At 36.5% G+C, this 16800-nt stretch overlaps 1 protein-coding gene across 1 annotated transcript; it reads right to left on the reverse strand.

Moving 5' to 3' along the window:
* Positions 1-10346: 10346 nt before the first annotated feature.
* On the reverse strand, positions 10347-11472 carry LOC5568492. The gene is made up of 3 exons (XM_001658031.2): positions 11423-11472; positions 10626-11102; positions 10347-10561 (listed from the first exon to the last, which is right to left on the reverse strand). Exons 2-3 carry the CDS (start codon positions 11098-11100, stop codon positions 10425-10427), a joined length of 612 nt encoding a protein of 203 aa, XP_001658081.1. The 5' UTR covers positions 11101-11102; positions 11423-11472; the 3' UTR covers positions 10347-10424.
* Positions 11473-16800: the final 5328 nt, after the last annotated feature.

Consider the following 16800-nt stretch of genomic DNA (forward strand, 5'->3'; position numbering starts at 1 on the left):
TTTCGGAGGAAATTATTCTTGCAGATATCACAAATCCTTCAATACATTATTGACTTTGAAAAACGATAATCTCATAATCAATTCATCTGAGGATTCTTTGAAGGATTAAGTAAGTAATTTCGTTAAGAATTGCCACGGAAATCCCTCTTTCTATTCTACATAAATTTCTCCATGAAATGCTTCAAAAGCCATTATAAAAAGCTTTCCGGAATCATCGAAGAATAACTTTCTATCGTAATTCCCCTATTGGCTTAGTATTCTATGAGCACTTTTGCAGTTGTTAGCCGGCCGCCTTCTTGCCAAAATTGCTTAAAAATATATAGAATTGATACGAGTTGTCCCCGAGCTACTGAAGAAAAACTCCCGACAATTTAAGCAGTTATTGATGTCTCTCTTTGAAATACTCAAGGATTTCTTTAATGAATTCTCCCAATTATTTAAAAACAATTGTACCTATATAGAAATTATTATAGAAATATGTATAAACCACATTTGAAATATTACTTAGTAATTCTCAAAGTAGGGTGATTTACGGCTTCGGCACCATTCTACTTTTATCGGCAACCAAATTTCAAACGCCAAGTACACAGTATTATTCTATCAAAACACACCAATGAAAACATACATTCTTCCAGCTGACGAGATTACCGAGACCGAACAAACATTTTCGCCAGAGTTGTTATGAATTCAAATAAACACGCCTTAAAATACGACTTCTATGGAGCTGCCGAAGAGATTTGACTGCGGTTCTTATGGAACAGCTGCCGAAGAGAATAAGGCTGCCGACAATAGTCACACTGACATGAGATGCTCGAAGCGTTATAAAAACGTTTTCAAAAAGCCTTCAACAAGTTTGCCGGTGTATATGCAAACACATAATTTGTCTGCTGATGTCCGAAAAAAATTCAAAAGAAGCACGGCAACGGCTTAGACTGTAGAGAATACGTAAATTTCCCTGGTTTCAGAATCTCGGAGCTGCTTCCGGAGTTCATCCAGGGGGTTTTCAATAATTTTTGTACGCATTTGCACAAAAATTTCTCGTATGACACCTCCAGATATTCCACGAACAGTTCTTCATGGAGTTGCGTCGATTTCTTCGCAAGAATTTTGTCTTTTAAACACTGAAATGAATTTCTTGTTCATCATTAAGGGATTATTCAAGAAGCTCATCCAAGGTTTCCTTGTGGAGTTTTATCTGGGGTTCTTTTGAAGATATTATGAAGGTATTTATTAAGAATATCCTGTTTGTTCTAGCGGAAATTTTTTCGGGCAGAATATTCAAGAAGTTAACCCAGCAACTTACAGGATTCTCTCTAGAGTTTCTTAAGCAAGTACATCAGTAATTTTTTCAAGACTTTCTCTATCGAAACTATGAAACTCAATTTTTAGAACTGTTTTAAGGACGCTATAGAAACCATGAAATTTTTAATTGCTTTTGGGAGGAGACTTATGCTCCAGCCATTCAGGGATTTCGTTTTATTTTCATTTGAGGTATTTCTAGATATTATTCGAAGGTTTTTTTTAAGGAGCTCTCTAGTAAATTCTTTCGCTAGAAAATTTTGCAGGAAGAAATCGAGTTTTTCAAGTGGTTCTACCCCATTACTTCGAATGTACCTTTACCCCGAACTCTATCACCCCAAATGCTATATCCCCGAAATTACAATTAGCTTGACGTGATGACATTGATGACATTTCCCCATGATATTGGAATTTGGGTTATTTTCATTCTGGGTTATGGCATTAGGGGTAATGACACTCGATTTAATCTTTACAAGAATATTCATGATAATAACTGACAGTTTTCAAAAACTCCTCACAGAATTTAGTAGATTTTTCAAGATTATTTTGGGATTGAGATATTTATACTCAAGAACAACCTCCAGCAATAATTCAAAACATTTAACGTAGACATTTGCCAAAGATTACCCCATTTTCCGAGGATTTTTCCATCGTCCAGCGTTTCTTCGGTCAGTTTAACTGGGATATACTTCAAAATTTACGTTTGGGATTGTGTGACAACAGAGTGCAACTCTAGGTATTCTTCTGAAGACGCCTGTAGTGGTTACAGCCTGACTGTTGGATTATTTGCTAGAATAGGTTATGCGTGCATGGAATGAGAATTGAACGAGCAGTTTGAACACCCCTAGCCGAACCTGCGTGTAAACAGGTCGAAAGGCAAAAAACTTAACGAAGCTTTGTGTCGGGTGGAAATTAAAGCAATCGTGTGAGATCGGAAGATGCGAACACAGAGCTCAAAGCTGCGCTTCGTGTGACGAGTGTCGAAGCAAAAAGCTCTGAGATTGAACCGAAACGAAATTCGTTTTACTGGTTCACGGGCTTCATTTGAGACGAATGAAAGCATTCTGTTAATCAGAAAAGCATTTTTCCCTGATCGCAGTATGCAGTAGAAAAGAAATGTCATTTCAAATGGGGCACACTGTATAAAATGTCTTGACCATGTCTTCCATATTTCTTTTACTTTTCTTGAGCGGAACAGCAAACTTTGCTTTGATTCTGTTAACCATCGTTGTAGCGATCAGATGCAAATCTTAAAATGGCATCTTTCGTTTACTACAACGCCTTCAGTAGCTAACCCAAAGATTTCTCAAGTGATCCGTTCCAAAATTTCCACATAGATTCTTCAAGCAACTTCGAAATTTTAAGTTTTTTTGCTGTAAATCTTTGATAGTGGAACTGTGTGGCGGAAATTACCGACCTTGATACCCAAATAGCTACAGCGTAACGTCACGTCATTGCAGGGCGTATTGTAGAGCTCCATCTTCATCGGTCTTCGGTGATACTTCTCCAGTTGCCCCGGACGTTTCGGGTCACCAGGTCCCTTTCACTACGTACTACCAGCGAATTCGTAGTCTTCAATTAACTTCGCTTTAGAGATGATCTCTAACATGGCCGCAGACCACTTCTCTATCTGCTCGGATAGCCTCAGTTCAATTGAGGCACTTCGATCGATGAAACATAATTAGCATGCATCTTAGTTTCTCACAAAAATAAAATAGCAGATGTGTGCACTGGTCGAAAGATCATATAAGATTACCTTTGTTCGGGTCCCCTCACATTGCCTAATTTATGGCAATGAGAAGGAGGACTCTCTCGTAAAAGTGAGTGCTGAGGAAGGTGAGATTTATGATAGACGAATTTCACACGATGAATTCTATCGTTTACTACGTCAAAGTTCTCTTCACGATTGGCTGGTTATATTCCATAATCCCTAGAGTTTCCTTGCGAGCGTAATGGAAAAGAAGATAAGTCGAGATTTCACTCGCGGGGTGACAAGACTTATGTCCAACCATTACTCGCTAGATGCACATCTGCACATGATTAACCTCGCGGTGAGCAATATTTATAATAGGTGTGGTCCCGGTTATGATGACATCGATCACGTAGTTTGGCAATGCCCGGATATAGACGCTTTCGGAGTGCAACTTTTGGATAACCTTGCGGGCCGGGAAACCCTATGGTGCAGTTAGAGATGTGTTGGACACCCGCCATTTCATTCGCCATTTACGATTTATATTAACAAGGAGCTACACATTCGGTTACTAATGGCTTTTAGGGCGAGATCACAAGTTATGCGAGAAGTGTTCCAAGGTAAACAACCTCTTCAACAACTTTAAACACACCCCATCTAACACTACCTCTGTATCACTAGTTCTATCTCTATTTCTGCCTGCGATCATGTACTTCGCTTTGGTAGAAGTAATGGTCAGGCCGATCCTCGCGTTCTCCTTCTTCAGAGACACGAAGACCTCCTGCACTGAAAAGCGATCGATTCCAATAAGGTCGATATCGTCCGCAAAGCCAAGGAGCATATGTGCCCGTGTGATGATAGTGCTGGTTCTCTGCACATCAGTTCTCCTAATAGCCCCCTCGAGTGCAATGCTGAACAACAATTTCGAAAGTGTGTCTCCTTGCTTCTATCCGTCTAACGTCACAAGCGTGGTTGACATTTCATCTGCAATTCGAACACGAATTTGAACCATGTAGCGTTGCACGTATCAGCCTAATTATTGTTGCCGGAAAACCATGTTCAGACATCATATGCCACAGTTTTTTTTTCTTTTCACTGAATCATACGCGACCTTGAAATCAAAAAAACAGCCGGTTGGTCCGCAAATTAAACTCCTGGTATTAATCTAAGGTGAACATCTGGTCCGTTATCGAGCGGCCTTCATGAAAAATAGCTTGGTATTCGTCAACGAAGATTCACAAAAACATAAGGTGGAACATATTTTACATCTTGTCGATGCTTTAGATAGTGAATGTTTATATAGAAACTTATATGCCTTTATTTTTTGAATATGGTACTGCCTAGGGTACTACTCCAACCTCATGATGTTCAATAACAATATCTTATGAAAGGTGAGTTAAGTTAATTTAAGCACTAATCAACAGGAAAGTTTGACATGAAAATAGATGAGGTTCCAAAAATCCATTTAGGTAAGTTATGTTTTTCTGGACATCAAATCTGATTTAATTGAGAATTCGTTCATACATTCTTCTGAGAATCATTTTAGGAATTTTAAGAAAAGTTCAGTCCAATATATTCAAGGAATTTCTTCTGGAATGGTTCGACAATTTGCATCAGCCATTATTCCGAAAATTGTTCATGTGATGTTTATAGGAATCTCATTTTTTTTTTTTGCTCCAAAGTAGTCGAAAGGCTCGACCAGGGACGCAATAATCACAAGTTTAAAACTTCCGTTCCTGAAAAAGCTAAGCTGCTTGGATTTCTTACTGTATCCTTTTATGAACTTTTGTTGGAATTGAACCAAGAATTACTCCAGGGATTAAGACTTAAATATTTTGAAGAAAATGATAAAATGACTTCCTCTGGATTTTTACAAAAAATCTGCATATATTTCGATCAGTAGCTTAATTATTAGAGTTTCCTGTTCAAATTCTTACAGGCATTCTACCGGATTTGATTTGGGGTTTGTACTTTAACAACTTTTCCAGAAAATCTTCAGAAACTTTCTTTCAGCAATTATTCCAGATGTTTGACCAATGTTTCATTCAAATTTTGCTCCAGGGATTTCCCCAGCTATTCATTGCGCGATCCTTCTAGGGATTTCACTAGAAATTTCTTCGAGGTTTTGCTTAGAATTTCATCATTAATTCAACCAGGTATTCCTCAAAAGACACCTCCACCAAACTTCACCGTTAGAAATCACTCTAAATGTTTTAATAACTCTTTCTTTATTTTCTCCAGGAATTCCTACTGAGATTTTCCAAGGTCATGTTTCAGGAATTATTGGCCGATTCTCTATGACAAACTTTTAAAAATTTCTGACAACCCAGTAAACACAAACTCGGCATTTAAACATTTATGAGTACAAAAGAGGAGGCGATATACGTACATGCAACATTTGCATGTAAAATGTACGTATATTGCCTCGACATTTGTACTCTTATTTCATTTTACATACAAATGTGTGTTTACTGGGAAAAATCTTGAAGTAATACTTTGAGGACTACTGCAAATATCTCCGGAGAATTAAAAGCTCCTCCTTGTAGAAATTACTGTAAGGATTATTACATGAAAAAAGTTTGTTTTACAAGAAATATCAACTCCTGCCAAATGTTCTGAAAAATTTGAAGTTAGAATTACTTGATAAGCTCCTGAGTATTCGGATATTCGCTTTTCGGAACAATACATTAATGAGAGTATGTTGTGAAAAAAATTAAGCAATTTGGTACAGCCGTCTTTGAATAATAAGCATTTAGGTTTCTGGCTCCACGCTGGCCAAACAAAGATCTTAAAAACTTCAAAAAACATCATATTGTAATTATCATATATCTTCAAGAATTCTTAATTGATTTGTATGATTGTTTTAGAGTAGCTCCTTATTACCTGGCATTGAAAGGGCACATTTTTTTTTTGATAAATTAAAACAAAAACAAAATGGCCGCCAAAGACCTTTTATTTGAAGAATGTTGGTCCTCCAAGGACATCGGAATATCTTCAAAACCAGATTACCAATGATTAATATCGACACGGATTCTTAAACTAAAAGAGTTTTTTGAGAACTTGTGAAAAATGGTGCAAATATATTAAAGAACAAAAAAGTTATAACGATCTAAATAAATTCATTTTGCAGTAAAAAATGAAGCTGCCGGTAGAGGGGTTAAATGAATTGCTGGAGGAACGCCTATAGGTAATCCTAGGGAAACTTCAAGAGGAAACTCTGAACTAAATAGTCCAATGTAGGATCCCTGGAGGAATAACAGAAGTATTCCTGCATAATGTCTTTCAGAATTTCAGTGAGAACCCTTTAGAGATTTTTTTGAGACTTTCTGGAAGCAATGTCAACATTATTTTTTGTAATTCCAAGAAAAATTTTAGACATGTCGACATTTACTTTTCCTTAAAGGGTTTTTTGTAAAAATCGGTATTTTTTCATTTCGCATAATTTAAAAAAAAACTTATACTCTTTTCGAAACATATTTTTGTGTTGTACAATTAAGGATCACCAAATCTTAATTCGTATGCTAGAAACATTGCGGATTATATTGTTTGATACTCGTGCTTTGTGTGTGTGTGTGTGTTTTTTTCTATTTTTATTTGCAGATGTGAAGATGGATCCTGTTTTGGAAGACCCCCTCCCTCATCCTGGTTTGGAAATCACTTCATACTTCAGATAGCTTGGATTCATGTTGCAGTTTGTGGCTCTGCTATGGTATATCTTTGCCGTATGAGCCTTTAGTTATAAGATTTCTTTTTGTTTTGTAACGTTATATGAAAAGATGAAGAGGTTTTGTGCCTCTTTGAGAAAGATTTCGAAAGGAAATCACTCAAAGGGTTTTTTCCCTCTTCCAAAATTTTTGTTAAAATAAATAATTAAATTAATTAAATTAAACATTGCGGATTTACTTAATTTGGCAAAGTTATAAGCGAAAAAGAGGATCGATGAAGAGAAATCGATGAAGTCAGAAAAGATCTTATGGAGGAGTAGTGAAACACATAAAATTTTTGAAGAAATCTCTAGAAACATTTTTGGTTATCTGGGGTAATTTGCATCCCCGGGGTTTCCATGAATTTAAAAGGAAAACTGAGACATTTTTCCTTGAAGTTTGTCTTGTAAAATCGTATGTTGGGGCTCCAATATCACCTCTTGACGATTTTTACTCTATAAAGTTAAAAGTTCCCTAAAACAATAACATTCGTGAGTCGTAATGCCTCAGTGGTATATATATTACCCCAAATTCCCTTGAGGATCATCGAAGGGATTGAAAGATCTCTGGTGGAGGTAGTTGACTGGTTAAGCAATTATTAGTCTTCAAATTATTGGGGGTCATGCACAAATTACGTCGTGCTTCGGGGGGGGGGGGGGTTAGGTAGTCGTACAAGCCAAGCCTGACAAGTCTTACAAAAATTTTGGAGGACTCAAACAAAAAACGTGACAATTTTGGGGTTCAAAAGAGTTGAAATTTAGCGTGACATAATTTGTGTACCATCCCTTGGTGAAATATAGTAAACAATCACACAGGGGATTCTACCTACAATTTCCATTAGTAATAACTATGAATGTTTCTAAAAGATACTACGTCCTTTTCTTGAATAATATTTTAAGAAATTTCCGAAAAAATCCTACAGAATCTGTTCAGAATACTTTTATTGTCAAACATTACTTGGAAAATGTCCACAAATCAGGTCACAGAGGGGAAACCGTGACCTAGCATACAAAATTTTTAACGTTTTTAAACGTAAAGTGTGCTTAATGTGTGGAGCATATAAGGGGTCTCCCTTAGCCTAGTGAATAGAGTCCGCGGCTACTAAACAAAGCCATGCTGACGATGTCTGGGTTCGATTCCCGGTCGGTCCAGGATCTTTTCGTAATGAAAATTTCTTTGACTTCCCTGGGCATCAGTGGCGCGGGAAGTGGGTAGGACAGGTAGGACATGTACTACGCACAAAAACGCCTGGGTAGGACAGTCAAAGGATTGTCCTACCCACGATTCTCTAAAAAAAGAAACAACATCAGCAGAAAGCTTAAGAAATAAATTAAACTATTTATCATCTGTTCAATATACTTGATCAACGTATTTATTCTTATGGATGATAGAAGACACGATAATGGTATTCTAACGCCTAGTAAAGCATGACTTAGTTTGTGCATGATCCCCAAATATTCTGGATCGTGAGAAGAACGATTGAGAATATCTTTAAACCCTGGGAAATCAACTGAACATGTTTTAATCGTTAGCTAATGGAGCAATTCTCTATGTCATTTCCAAATGTTCCGGTTTCTGAGAAAATCTACGGTCAACACTGTCTATGTTCTAGGACAAATTGTCGTGAGCATTCCTAGAAGTAATTCTTGAGAAGCATGAGAAGATTATTGAAGGAAGTAATGAATCAATCTAATACCAGTCACATCGCTTTGTACACAACACGAATGTGATGATGTTAGCGATTTCTGAACGTGAATCACTCTTATCAAAGCATTGATGAATCTCTTGACGAATTTCAGAAAAAAAATATATAGAACTCCCAAAGCACACTCTTTTAAAGTTCTTGGCTGATTCAGAATTGGTGTAGAAATTTCTGGAAGTAGTTCTCAGTAAACTCCTGAAAAAAATATTTGATCAAAGTTCTACTGACGTTTCCTGGCATTATTCATTAAAATATTTAGAGTTGGTTATGATGGTTTTTCGAAACATTTTCTTTTGCAGAATTGGTGGAGTTTCCGTGCGATGAAACATTTTTCAAGCACCTTCAGATTCTCCTGAAAATTTTTACGATTATCTGGATCACTTTTGTACAAAGAAAAAAAAAAACTACGCGAATTCATAGATTTTTCACTGTTGATTTATTTGTTATCTAGAAATAGATGAAGAAATTAGAACAACCTCAGTGGTTGTAGAAGCAAGCAGTTTGTATTATGTATTTTTGTCGAAAGGGATATTCATATTTGTTTTTAACATGAATGTTAACTAAAGTTGATCCAATGAATGATCCTAAAGACATCACAGGTAGTAGGTTTCTTTTTAGAAACTTGCTCTCTGTTTGAATGAAAGTCTCTATTTCTAATGGAAGCTCTAATCTACGTTAGCCAAAATGGTATCTCACGTCTCTGTTTTACTTATTCGGCTTGCATTGACTCCTAATGCAAAATGGTACTAGCTCCAAAAAAAACCTTCAGAGATTATAACGGGTTCAACAGGCTCTTCAAAAATTTCATCTCCGATGCCCTGAAGAAAAGCTTCAGGAATTATTTTAATGATTTTAAATCGATCAATTTCAGGGATCTCTCCAGAAATTTTCTAGTGATTTGTCTACCAATTCTTTTAGAAATTCTTCCATCGATTTTTCAACGGATGCTTAAGAGATTTTCTCTAGAATTACTTTTTCCTCAGGTATTACTTTGATTTCCTTTCGGAAACTATCCTAAAATTTCCTTCAGATACTGTTTTACTGATACTTCAACCGAATTTTTCAGTTCAAATTTTCAAAAAATAAACACGAATCTTTAAAATTTCTTTCGAGGAAATCCACAAAGGTTTATTCCAGAATGTTTGAAAAGAAAAAAATGCTAAAGCTTTGTTGTCAAAGAGTTTTTAGTGGAACTCAGAGATGTTTTTAAATAATCTCTGGAGAAATTGCATCTCTGTAGTTCCCTTGAGAAAATCCAGATTGAAATCTTGAGGTATCCTAAGCAAATTTTTTGGAGAAATTCCCTAGGAAAATTCGTGGAGAAATTCCTTTGGAAATAATCACTTAATGAACTCCTTTAGAAATTTCCGCAGTAATATCTGTAGTAATGGCATGAAAATGAGGAGGTTTGAAGCAAAAGGGAATCCGTGATACAAACCTAGTTTTAAGGAAATCTATTTTTAAGTTTATTCAGCTATTTTTTATTCTATACAAATTGTATTGTAGTCAAAAAGGAACAAACCAGTCTTCTAAAAATGTATTTATTTTTTTCTGCTGCGCGAAAAAATCACCTCAAAATATTGTTAGAACGCTTGGAAACAGTAGAATTTGCTCAACTCAACTCAAAATCGACCAAAATGTCACTTACACCCTTTTCGTTTGAGCTCCTCAAATATAGTAACATAGCTTCATTGTGCACAAACTATTTTCCAACGTTTGTCCTACCCATGATTTCGAACGTGGACGCGCCTCTGCTGGGCATTGATTATCATCGTACCTGCCACACGATATACAAATGCGAAAATGACAGAGAAAGCTCTCAGTTAATAACTGCGGAAGTGCTCATTGAACACTAAGCTGAGAAGCAGGCTCTGTCCCAGTGAGGACGTAATAATGATCAGAAGAAGAAGGGACAATGAAAGTTCTTTTTCAAAAGGAATACATCGATAAATGCTTATAATATAGTGTTTATATCTTTATTGTACTATCACAGATGACAATTGATTTACATTTTGAAAAATATTACAATTTATTCTAGCGGTATGCTGAACTCAACGCTCAGCATCTTAACCGATAGATTCGCGTTCTCGTGTTGATTGGAAAGTTGTTCCCAAGTGGCGACGTGAAGAGCAAGCTGTGCGATATCCACAGAATGTCCAATGTTTTCTGGGGAAAAGTAAATTGTTATGCTTAAGTTTAAATCTAGAATAAAACAATCATCGAACCATACCAGTAATCAACTTCCTAACATTCAGCTCCGATTGCCAGTGACCTGAAATACTCTGCAGCGCATCCAGCACCTTCCCTAAACTCCAAGTTCTCCCCACCACCTCATCCTTCATTACCAGATGCAGTACCTTCAGCTGTTCGATCATCGTGTTCAAATTTGCAATCACATCCTCCAAAATCGTGACCAAAATTGCCAAATTCTTGCAGTAAAGTTCTAAATTAGCCGGATACGGATTGCAATCTTCCTGCTGTTGCTGCTTCGGATCCAGAACCGCTTTTTTGATGTTCTCGATGGCGTTGCAGTATTGAGTTCCCTTCTGGGTGGTAAGTTGCCATTTCTTGTGCAAATCGATGAATTTAGTGACGGAATCAATAACGCGTGATGCCCCAACGGTTCCTGCAGAAGGGGATGCAGGGGTTCGGGGCGATTGTAAACGTGTTTTTGAAACGTTAAGTCGGTCAGGTGTGGCTGACATCTCTGGAAAAATATGAATCAAACGACCGATTTTAGGACTTATGTTCTAATTGTGGTTAATTTTAAACCAAAAGAATTCTCTTCAGATTATTGTTTGGCTGCTCAAAGTCCAACCAATAAAACATTGATTCGTCGAGATTGATCCTGATTAAGTTAAGATGAAACCGGATTTAACAGCTGTCTTTGAGATGGTATTTCTAATGAAAAACAATAATTAGGAAAACCTAAATACAGATTTTTTCCCATTCAATTGCTGTTTGAGGTAAACGGTTCTACTTGATACTATTAGTATTCAAAAATAATTTTACAATACGTGGACTTACCGCATCGATGTTTATTTACAAATGGCGAATCCAATAAGGGACGGTTCAAATATGACGTCCATCGTTTTTCGGGATTCCTAGACCCCCCCTCCCCCCTGTGTCACGCTTTTTCCAATACCTAATACACGCACTGTCACACTTTCGTAGACCCCCCCCCCCCCCTCCCCTAAATGATGGACGTCATTTTTGGATGACCCCTAAGAAAGGCAAAGTGTTGCCCTTCGTTGTCGGTATAGTAGAACAAACACACGTGCTTGCCGGCACCAAACATACCGAGTTACATTACTGCTATCTAGCGTTACAAATGGGAAACAGCAAGATATGAATTGCGCATGGCGTTCTAGTACTGCACAGCTGTCAGTTGAATTGACAGTTATTTGCTTCGTCTATAGTTCAATTGATTGATTAATTAAGTTTTCAAATCAGTGGACTCAACGCGGTTTCCATACAAACTTCAAACGTGTTTCAAAAATAGTTCCAGGACACGGAAAATTATGGGGTTCTGACCGAGTTTCTGGCTCAATTTTCAACGTAGAATCAGAATATGTGGGTATCCATTATGTTACATATTCTGATTCTACGTTAAAAATTGAGCCAGAACCTTGGTCAGAACCCATAATTTTCCCGTGTCCTGGAACTACTTTTAAAAACCCTTGATTGAAAAACTTAATTAGTCAATCAATTGAACTATTGACGAAGCAAATAACAAGTCAATTAAAAAAATTGCAACTAAATAAATTTGACTTAACTTTTTCTATCTTGAATTCAACTTTGGATTGATAATCTGTCAAGAAACATAAATTGTCAAGTACACTTTTGAAAACTTTTTTTTATTTCTTGCCAATATCATACATTAAGTCTAAGTAGCCGTCATTCTCTTTGGTAGTCATCTTGACTTTGCAGCTCGCATTTTCAAAGTTATATAGTTCAGTCCTCATTGTTAATAGAGATGTGGAAAAGTATGCCTACATGTGCTTACATGCAGGAGCATGCTGAAACCTCTAGAAATTCATTGGAAATCACTCAAAATGTTATTATTAATAACCTCTGAAATCTTCTTAAGAATTGATTGAAATGCTTTGGGAACTGCCAGGTTGCATTGAAATCATTTAGGGAACTTATTAAAACTCTTTAAACTATTAGGAACCCTCAAATGACCTCTAAAACTAATTTGGAAATCAATCACTCTCAAAAATTCCTTAAAAAGTCCCTGACAAGCAGAAAAACTAATCCACTACTATACTTAGGTACAGTCCAGTGACAAAATTAGTTACCAAATGCCGTTTTTTCATACAGAATTCCCAAGTTTGGGGCTCCATGTCTCTGCTTCTAGTAGTCCGGATTGGCTGAAATTTTGATGACGAACTATCAATAACCTAAAATTTTTCTTGCAGTGAATTCGTTACATCGCATCATTTTTTTTAAAGACAAAAGAAAGTAATCAAGAGATTTTTTTCATTTAATTCAGAAATACTATGTTTCGGGTAAGCCAATCACCCTTCGGCAAAGTTATACCATTTTTAGAAGTAACGTAAATTTACAGAATAGCAACCATTCACAATTTAACGATATTGAATTAAATGAAAAAAAAATCTCTTGATTACTTTACTTTTGTCTTTGAACAACGATCTGAAACTCTTTGAAAAATTACTGAAATGCAATGAATTTAGATGACGAACTATCGTCATCAAAATTTCATCTTATTCGGACTAGCAGAAGCTGTGATGGTTGTAGGACAAAAGGTCGAATGGACAAAAGGTCGAAGGACAAAAGGTCGAATGGACAAAAGGTCGAATGGACTCCAAATTGTACTGTTGAAATGATTATCGTGCACTCAGTTGATAACATTTTGGCCACCAATTTCTCCCTTTTATCTGAAGTTTTTCCTTCTTTTAAATGATAGCTGTTCTTTAGAATTACCATTTGAAGCAATAATTTGTACTGAGGCTATTATTTTCCCAACAAAAGATTTCTGAACGTCGGTTGTTGTAATTTTGATACTCCAAAGCATAGAGTAATTATTATTAGCTTTTTATTTGATACATTTTCAAAAGAGATTTGTCCTTCTTTTAAACATTGGCTGTTCTTTGGAGTTATACATTATAGTGATTTTATACTGTTGTAGAGACTTGTATCGACGATTATTCCTTCGTTTATACATCGCTTCATTAGGCTTCATAGATTTCAATTTTTAAATCTTGCGTGTATTTTTTTAATTGAAATGCTGCTTTCTTATAAATATCGGATGTTCTTCATGCTTTATAGTGTTTATGGGCATTTCAATTGCATTTTTAAAAAGGATTTTCCTTCTCTTGAAGTTTTGCTGTTTTCAGGGCTATGTATTAGAGTTTTAATTTGACTTTTGGTTTCGATGGATTTTAATTAGCATCAGGGAAAAAAATCATCCTTTTTTGGAATTAGGCCCCAATTAGGGTAGGGTCTTCATCTCAGCTACTCAAGCATTTACTGAGAGCTTTCTAATAATTTTAAAAATGTTTTATTTGCACATCATGCTTTTTATTAAAGAGATACGGATTGAATGCTTTTTATTAGGATTGCCGGTGTGATGTCGCACCAATCTGCCCATTGCTCTGAATTAGGTTTACAGGAAAAACACATACATTACTCTTGAGCGTCAGACTCATTTCTCTTCGGAACCACCTGTTGGTATTACTTTGAGAAAGCCTATTGCATATAGCACTTTACCACATGCAGAAAAAAACCTAGGCAAACTGCTTATTCTAGCTGCTTCTGAACATTGTTTACAGGGAACCAGCCTCGAAACCATCTAACGAGTGTAATGCACCTCGATGCACTTAGAGTTACACAATTACCAGGAAGAACATAAATTACCTGACGAGTCTCCAACCAAACCGCACCGAGTCGTAGTGTGCTGCGCTTCACTAAAATTCTAAAAGCGAGTGCGAGATGATTCAACACATGCGCTGCTCGGTTGCTACGCTCGCCATCGGTATCCAAGTTGTAAAACACTGCACGGTAACGAAGAGTCTCTATAGCTTTTTTTACCTTATTATGCAGGTGTCTAGATGGTCTTCATGATACGGTCGGAAGACGCGCAATCCGGAAGCTCCCAATTTCGATTCTCGTTTTAAAATTTTGTCTTCACATCAATTATTGTGCTGTTTTTGAACACGCCTGTATGAGACGCATTGACAAATTACCCTAAGAAAAAAGCGAGGAACACCCAACATACGTCCCAAAATGTACAGTGCACGGGTGAGCCTGAAAGGAATGTGACTCTTGTACATAAGGCTACAGCACGTATACAGTAACTCCTGGATGCACTACGACCTGAAAAGTCTAACAAAATTTCACCCCGAAAAGATCGTTAACCAGCTGAAATTGAACCTTCCTCAGCACGGTCTTTCTGAATATATGCGCGTTTTCGTCACGTCTATTTTAGCTGTAGCGCTTGTGCTTGGTTCATTGGTAACTTGCTTTTTATCTAAAAAGTATAGCTCTTTGTTCTTCCTAAATTTTTGTCGATTCGACCTTTTTTGTCATTCAACCTTTTGCCCATTCGACCATTTGGTCCCATTCGACCTTTTGCCCATTCGACATTTTGTCCATTCGACCTTCTGTCATTCGACCATTTGTCATTCGACCTTTTGTCCTTCGACCTTTTGTCATAGATTCGCTAGCCCTAAACTTAGGCGTTTTGTATGAAAAAAACCTAACTTAATCACCGATGTGAGACTGAACCCTTCTTACATTTCCATACAGGTAATGAGATAATTATTATTCATCATTCATTTGGAACCTTGTACCAGTACAGTGGGGATTCGCTCGTTGGGGTTCCGCTACATGGAATGACTCGATGGTTGGATGTTCGCTGGTTGGAAAATATTCCAACTAAAAGCACTCAAATGTCAACAGAAAATGTCAAACTGACTTTGACGTCTGAGTTTCGTCGCTTTGAAGTCTCCATATTATAGAACAAATGCGTATGTATATGTGCGTTTTGTGGGCGATTTGCTGTCCAGATGCGTTCGTGTGGAGCATTTTTACCAGCTGTCAGTCTTTCCTACTAACGGGTCGGATTCGCTAGATGGAAGGCAGTCGTGTTCCAACCAGCGAATCCCCGGTGTATAACTAAACTTTAGGATGTTGTGACTATGTTCTATCTGCCCTAATAGTTTAATGGTTTGCGAAAAAGTCCAGGAAACTGCACGTCAAAAGGCGGATATCGAACTTTATTAGTTTTCATACGCTTATTATCATAGTTTGAGAGGTCTATAAACCCATGTTGCCATCCTGTAAAATAATATCGAGAAATGAAAAATTGATGTCCTAAAATGATTTTGCCAGCGATTTTTTTAAGATTTATGTGCAGGTTTAAATTAAAAAAAGGGGAATTTAGAGATTTTTGAAAATAATTGATTTTTATCTCTGTAATTTATAATTCGATTGCAATATGGTTTGTGAATGATATCCGAGCTTTCAAATTGACGAAAAAAAGAGCTTAAATTGGATTAAAAATAGCTGAGAAATTGATCAAAATGTAAAAAAAATGAATATTTCAGAGAAATTTTTTTCCAGTACTTTAAAAAAATTCTTCCAATTGATATCTCTGAAACTAGTAATTCCGATTTCAATGAAAATTTGAAGGCTTATGATTGAATGTTCAGAGCTTTCATTAGCCGATAAAAAAACTTAAATCGGTTCAAAAAATGGCTGGAGATATCGATCAAAATGCAGACAGTTGAAAATATTAGGAATATGCTTTTTCTAGTACTTCACGATACTGTTTGAAAAATAACTCTGTAACGAAATGTCCGATCGCAATGAAATTCAATAGCGTTCTATGGAATGTTGTAGCTTTCTTTTAGAGCTAAAAGTGTTTAAATCGGCTGACAAACGGCTGAGATAATTGAGTGACATTTTTTGTAACACACACACACACATACACACACACATACACACACACATACGCACACACACATACACACACACATACACACACACGGACATGTGCTCAGTTCGTTCGAGCTCTATCGATTGGTATATGAGACTTGGCCCTCCGGCCTCGGATCAAAAGTCGGTTTTCAAGCGATCTTTATACCCTTCTTATGGTTGTAAGAAGGGTAAAAAGAGGAAAATTTAGAGATTTTTTTGGATAAAATCGATTTTTATCTCTGTAACTTTACGTTCGATTGCAGCATGTTTATGAATGATGTCAAAGCTTTCAATCGATGGAAAAAGAGCTCAAATCGGATCAAAAATAGCTGAGAAATTGATCAAAATGTAAAAAATTGAATATTCTAAAATAAACTTATTTATTCTCCAGTACTTTACAAATTCTTCTATTGATATCTCTGTAACAAATAATCCGATTTCAATGAAAATTTGAAGGGTTA

Source organism: Aedes aegypti, chromosome 2 (assembly GCF_002204515.2).
Source record: "Aedes aegypti strain LVP_AGWG chromosome 2, AaegL5.0 Primary Assembly, whole genome shotgun sequence".
Lineage (NCBI taxonomy): Eukaryota > Metazoa > Arthropoda > Insecta > Diptera > Culicidae > Aedes > Aedes aegypti.

What these genes read in the sequence shown, in the direction of transcription:
- LOC5568492 (XM_001658031.2), bottom strand. Translation starts at nt 11,100, where the DNA reads ATGTCAGCCACACCTGACCGACTTAACGTTTCAAAAACACGTTTACAA. An exon ending in TGTTAGGAAGTTGATTACTG is followed by an intron (nt 10,562 to 10,625) that starts GTATGGTTCGAT and finishes ACTTTTCCCCAG; the next exon opens with AAAACATTGGACATTCTGTG.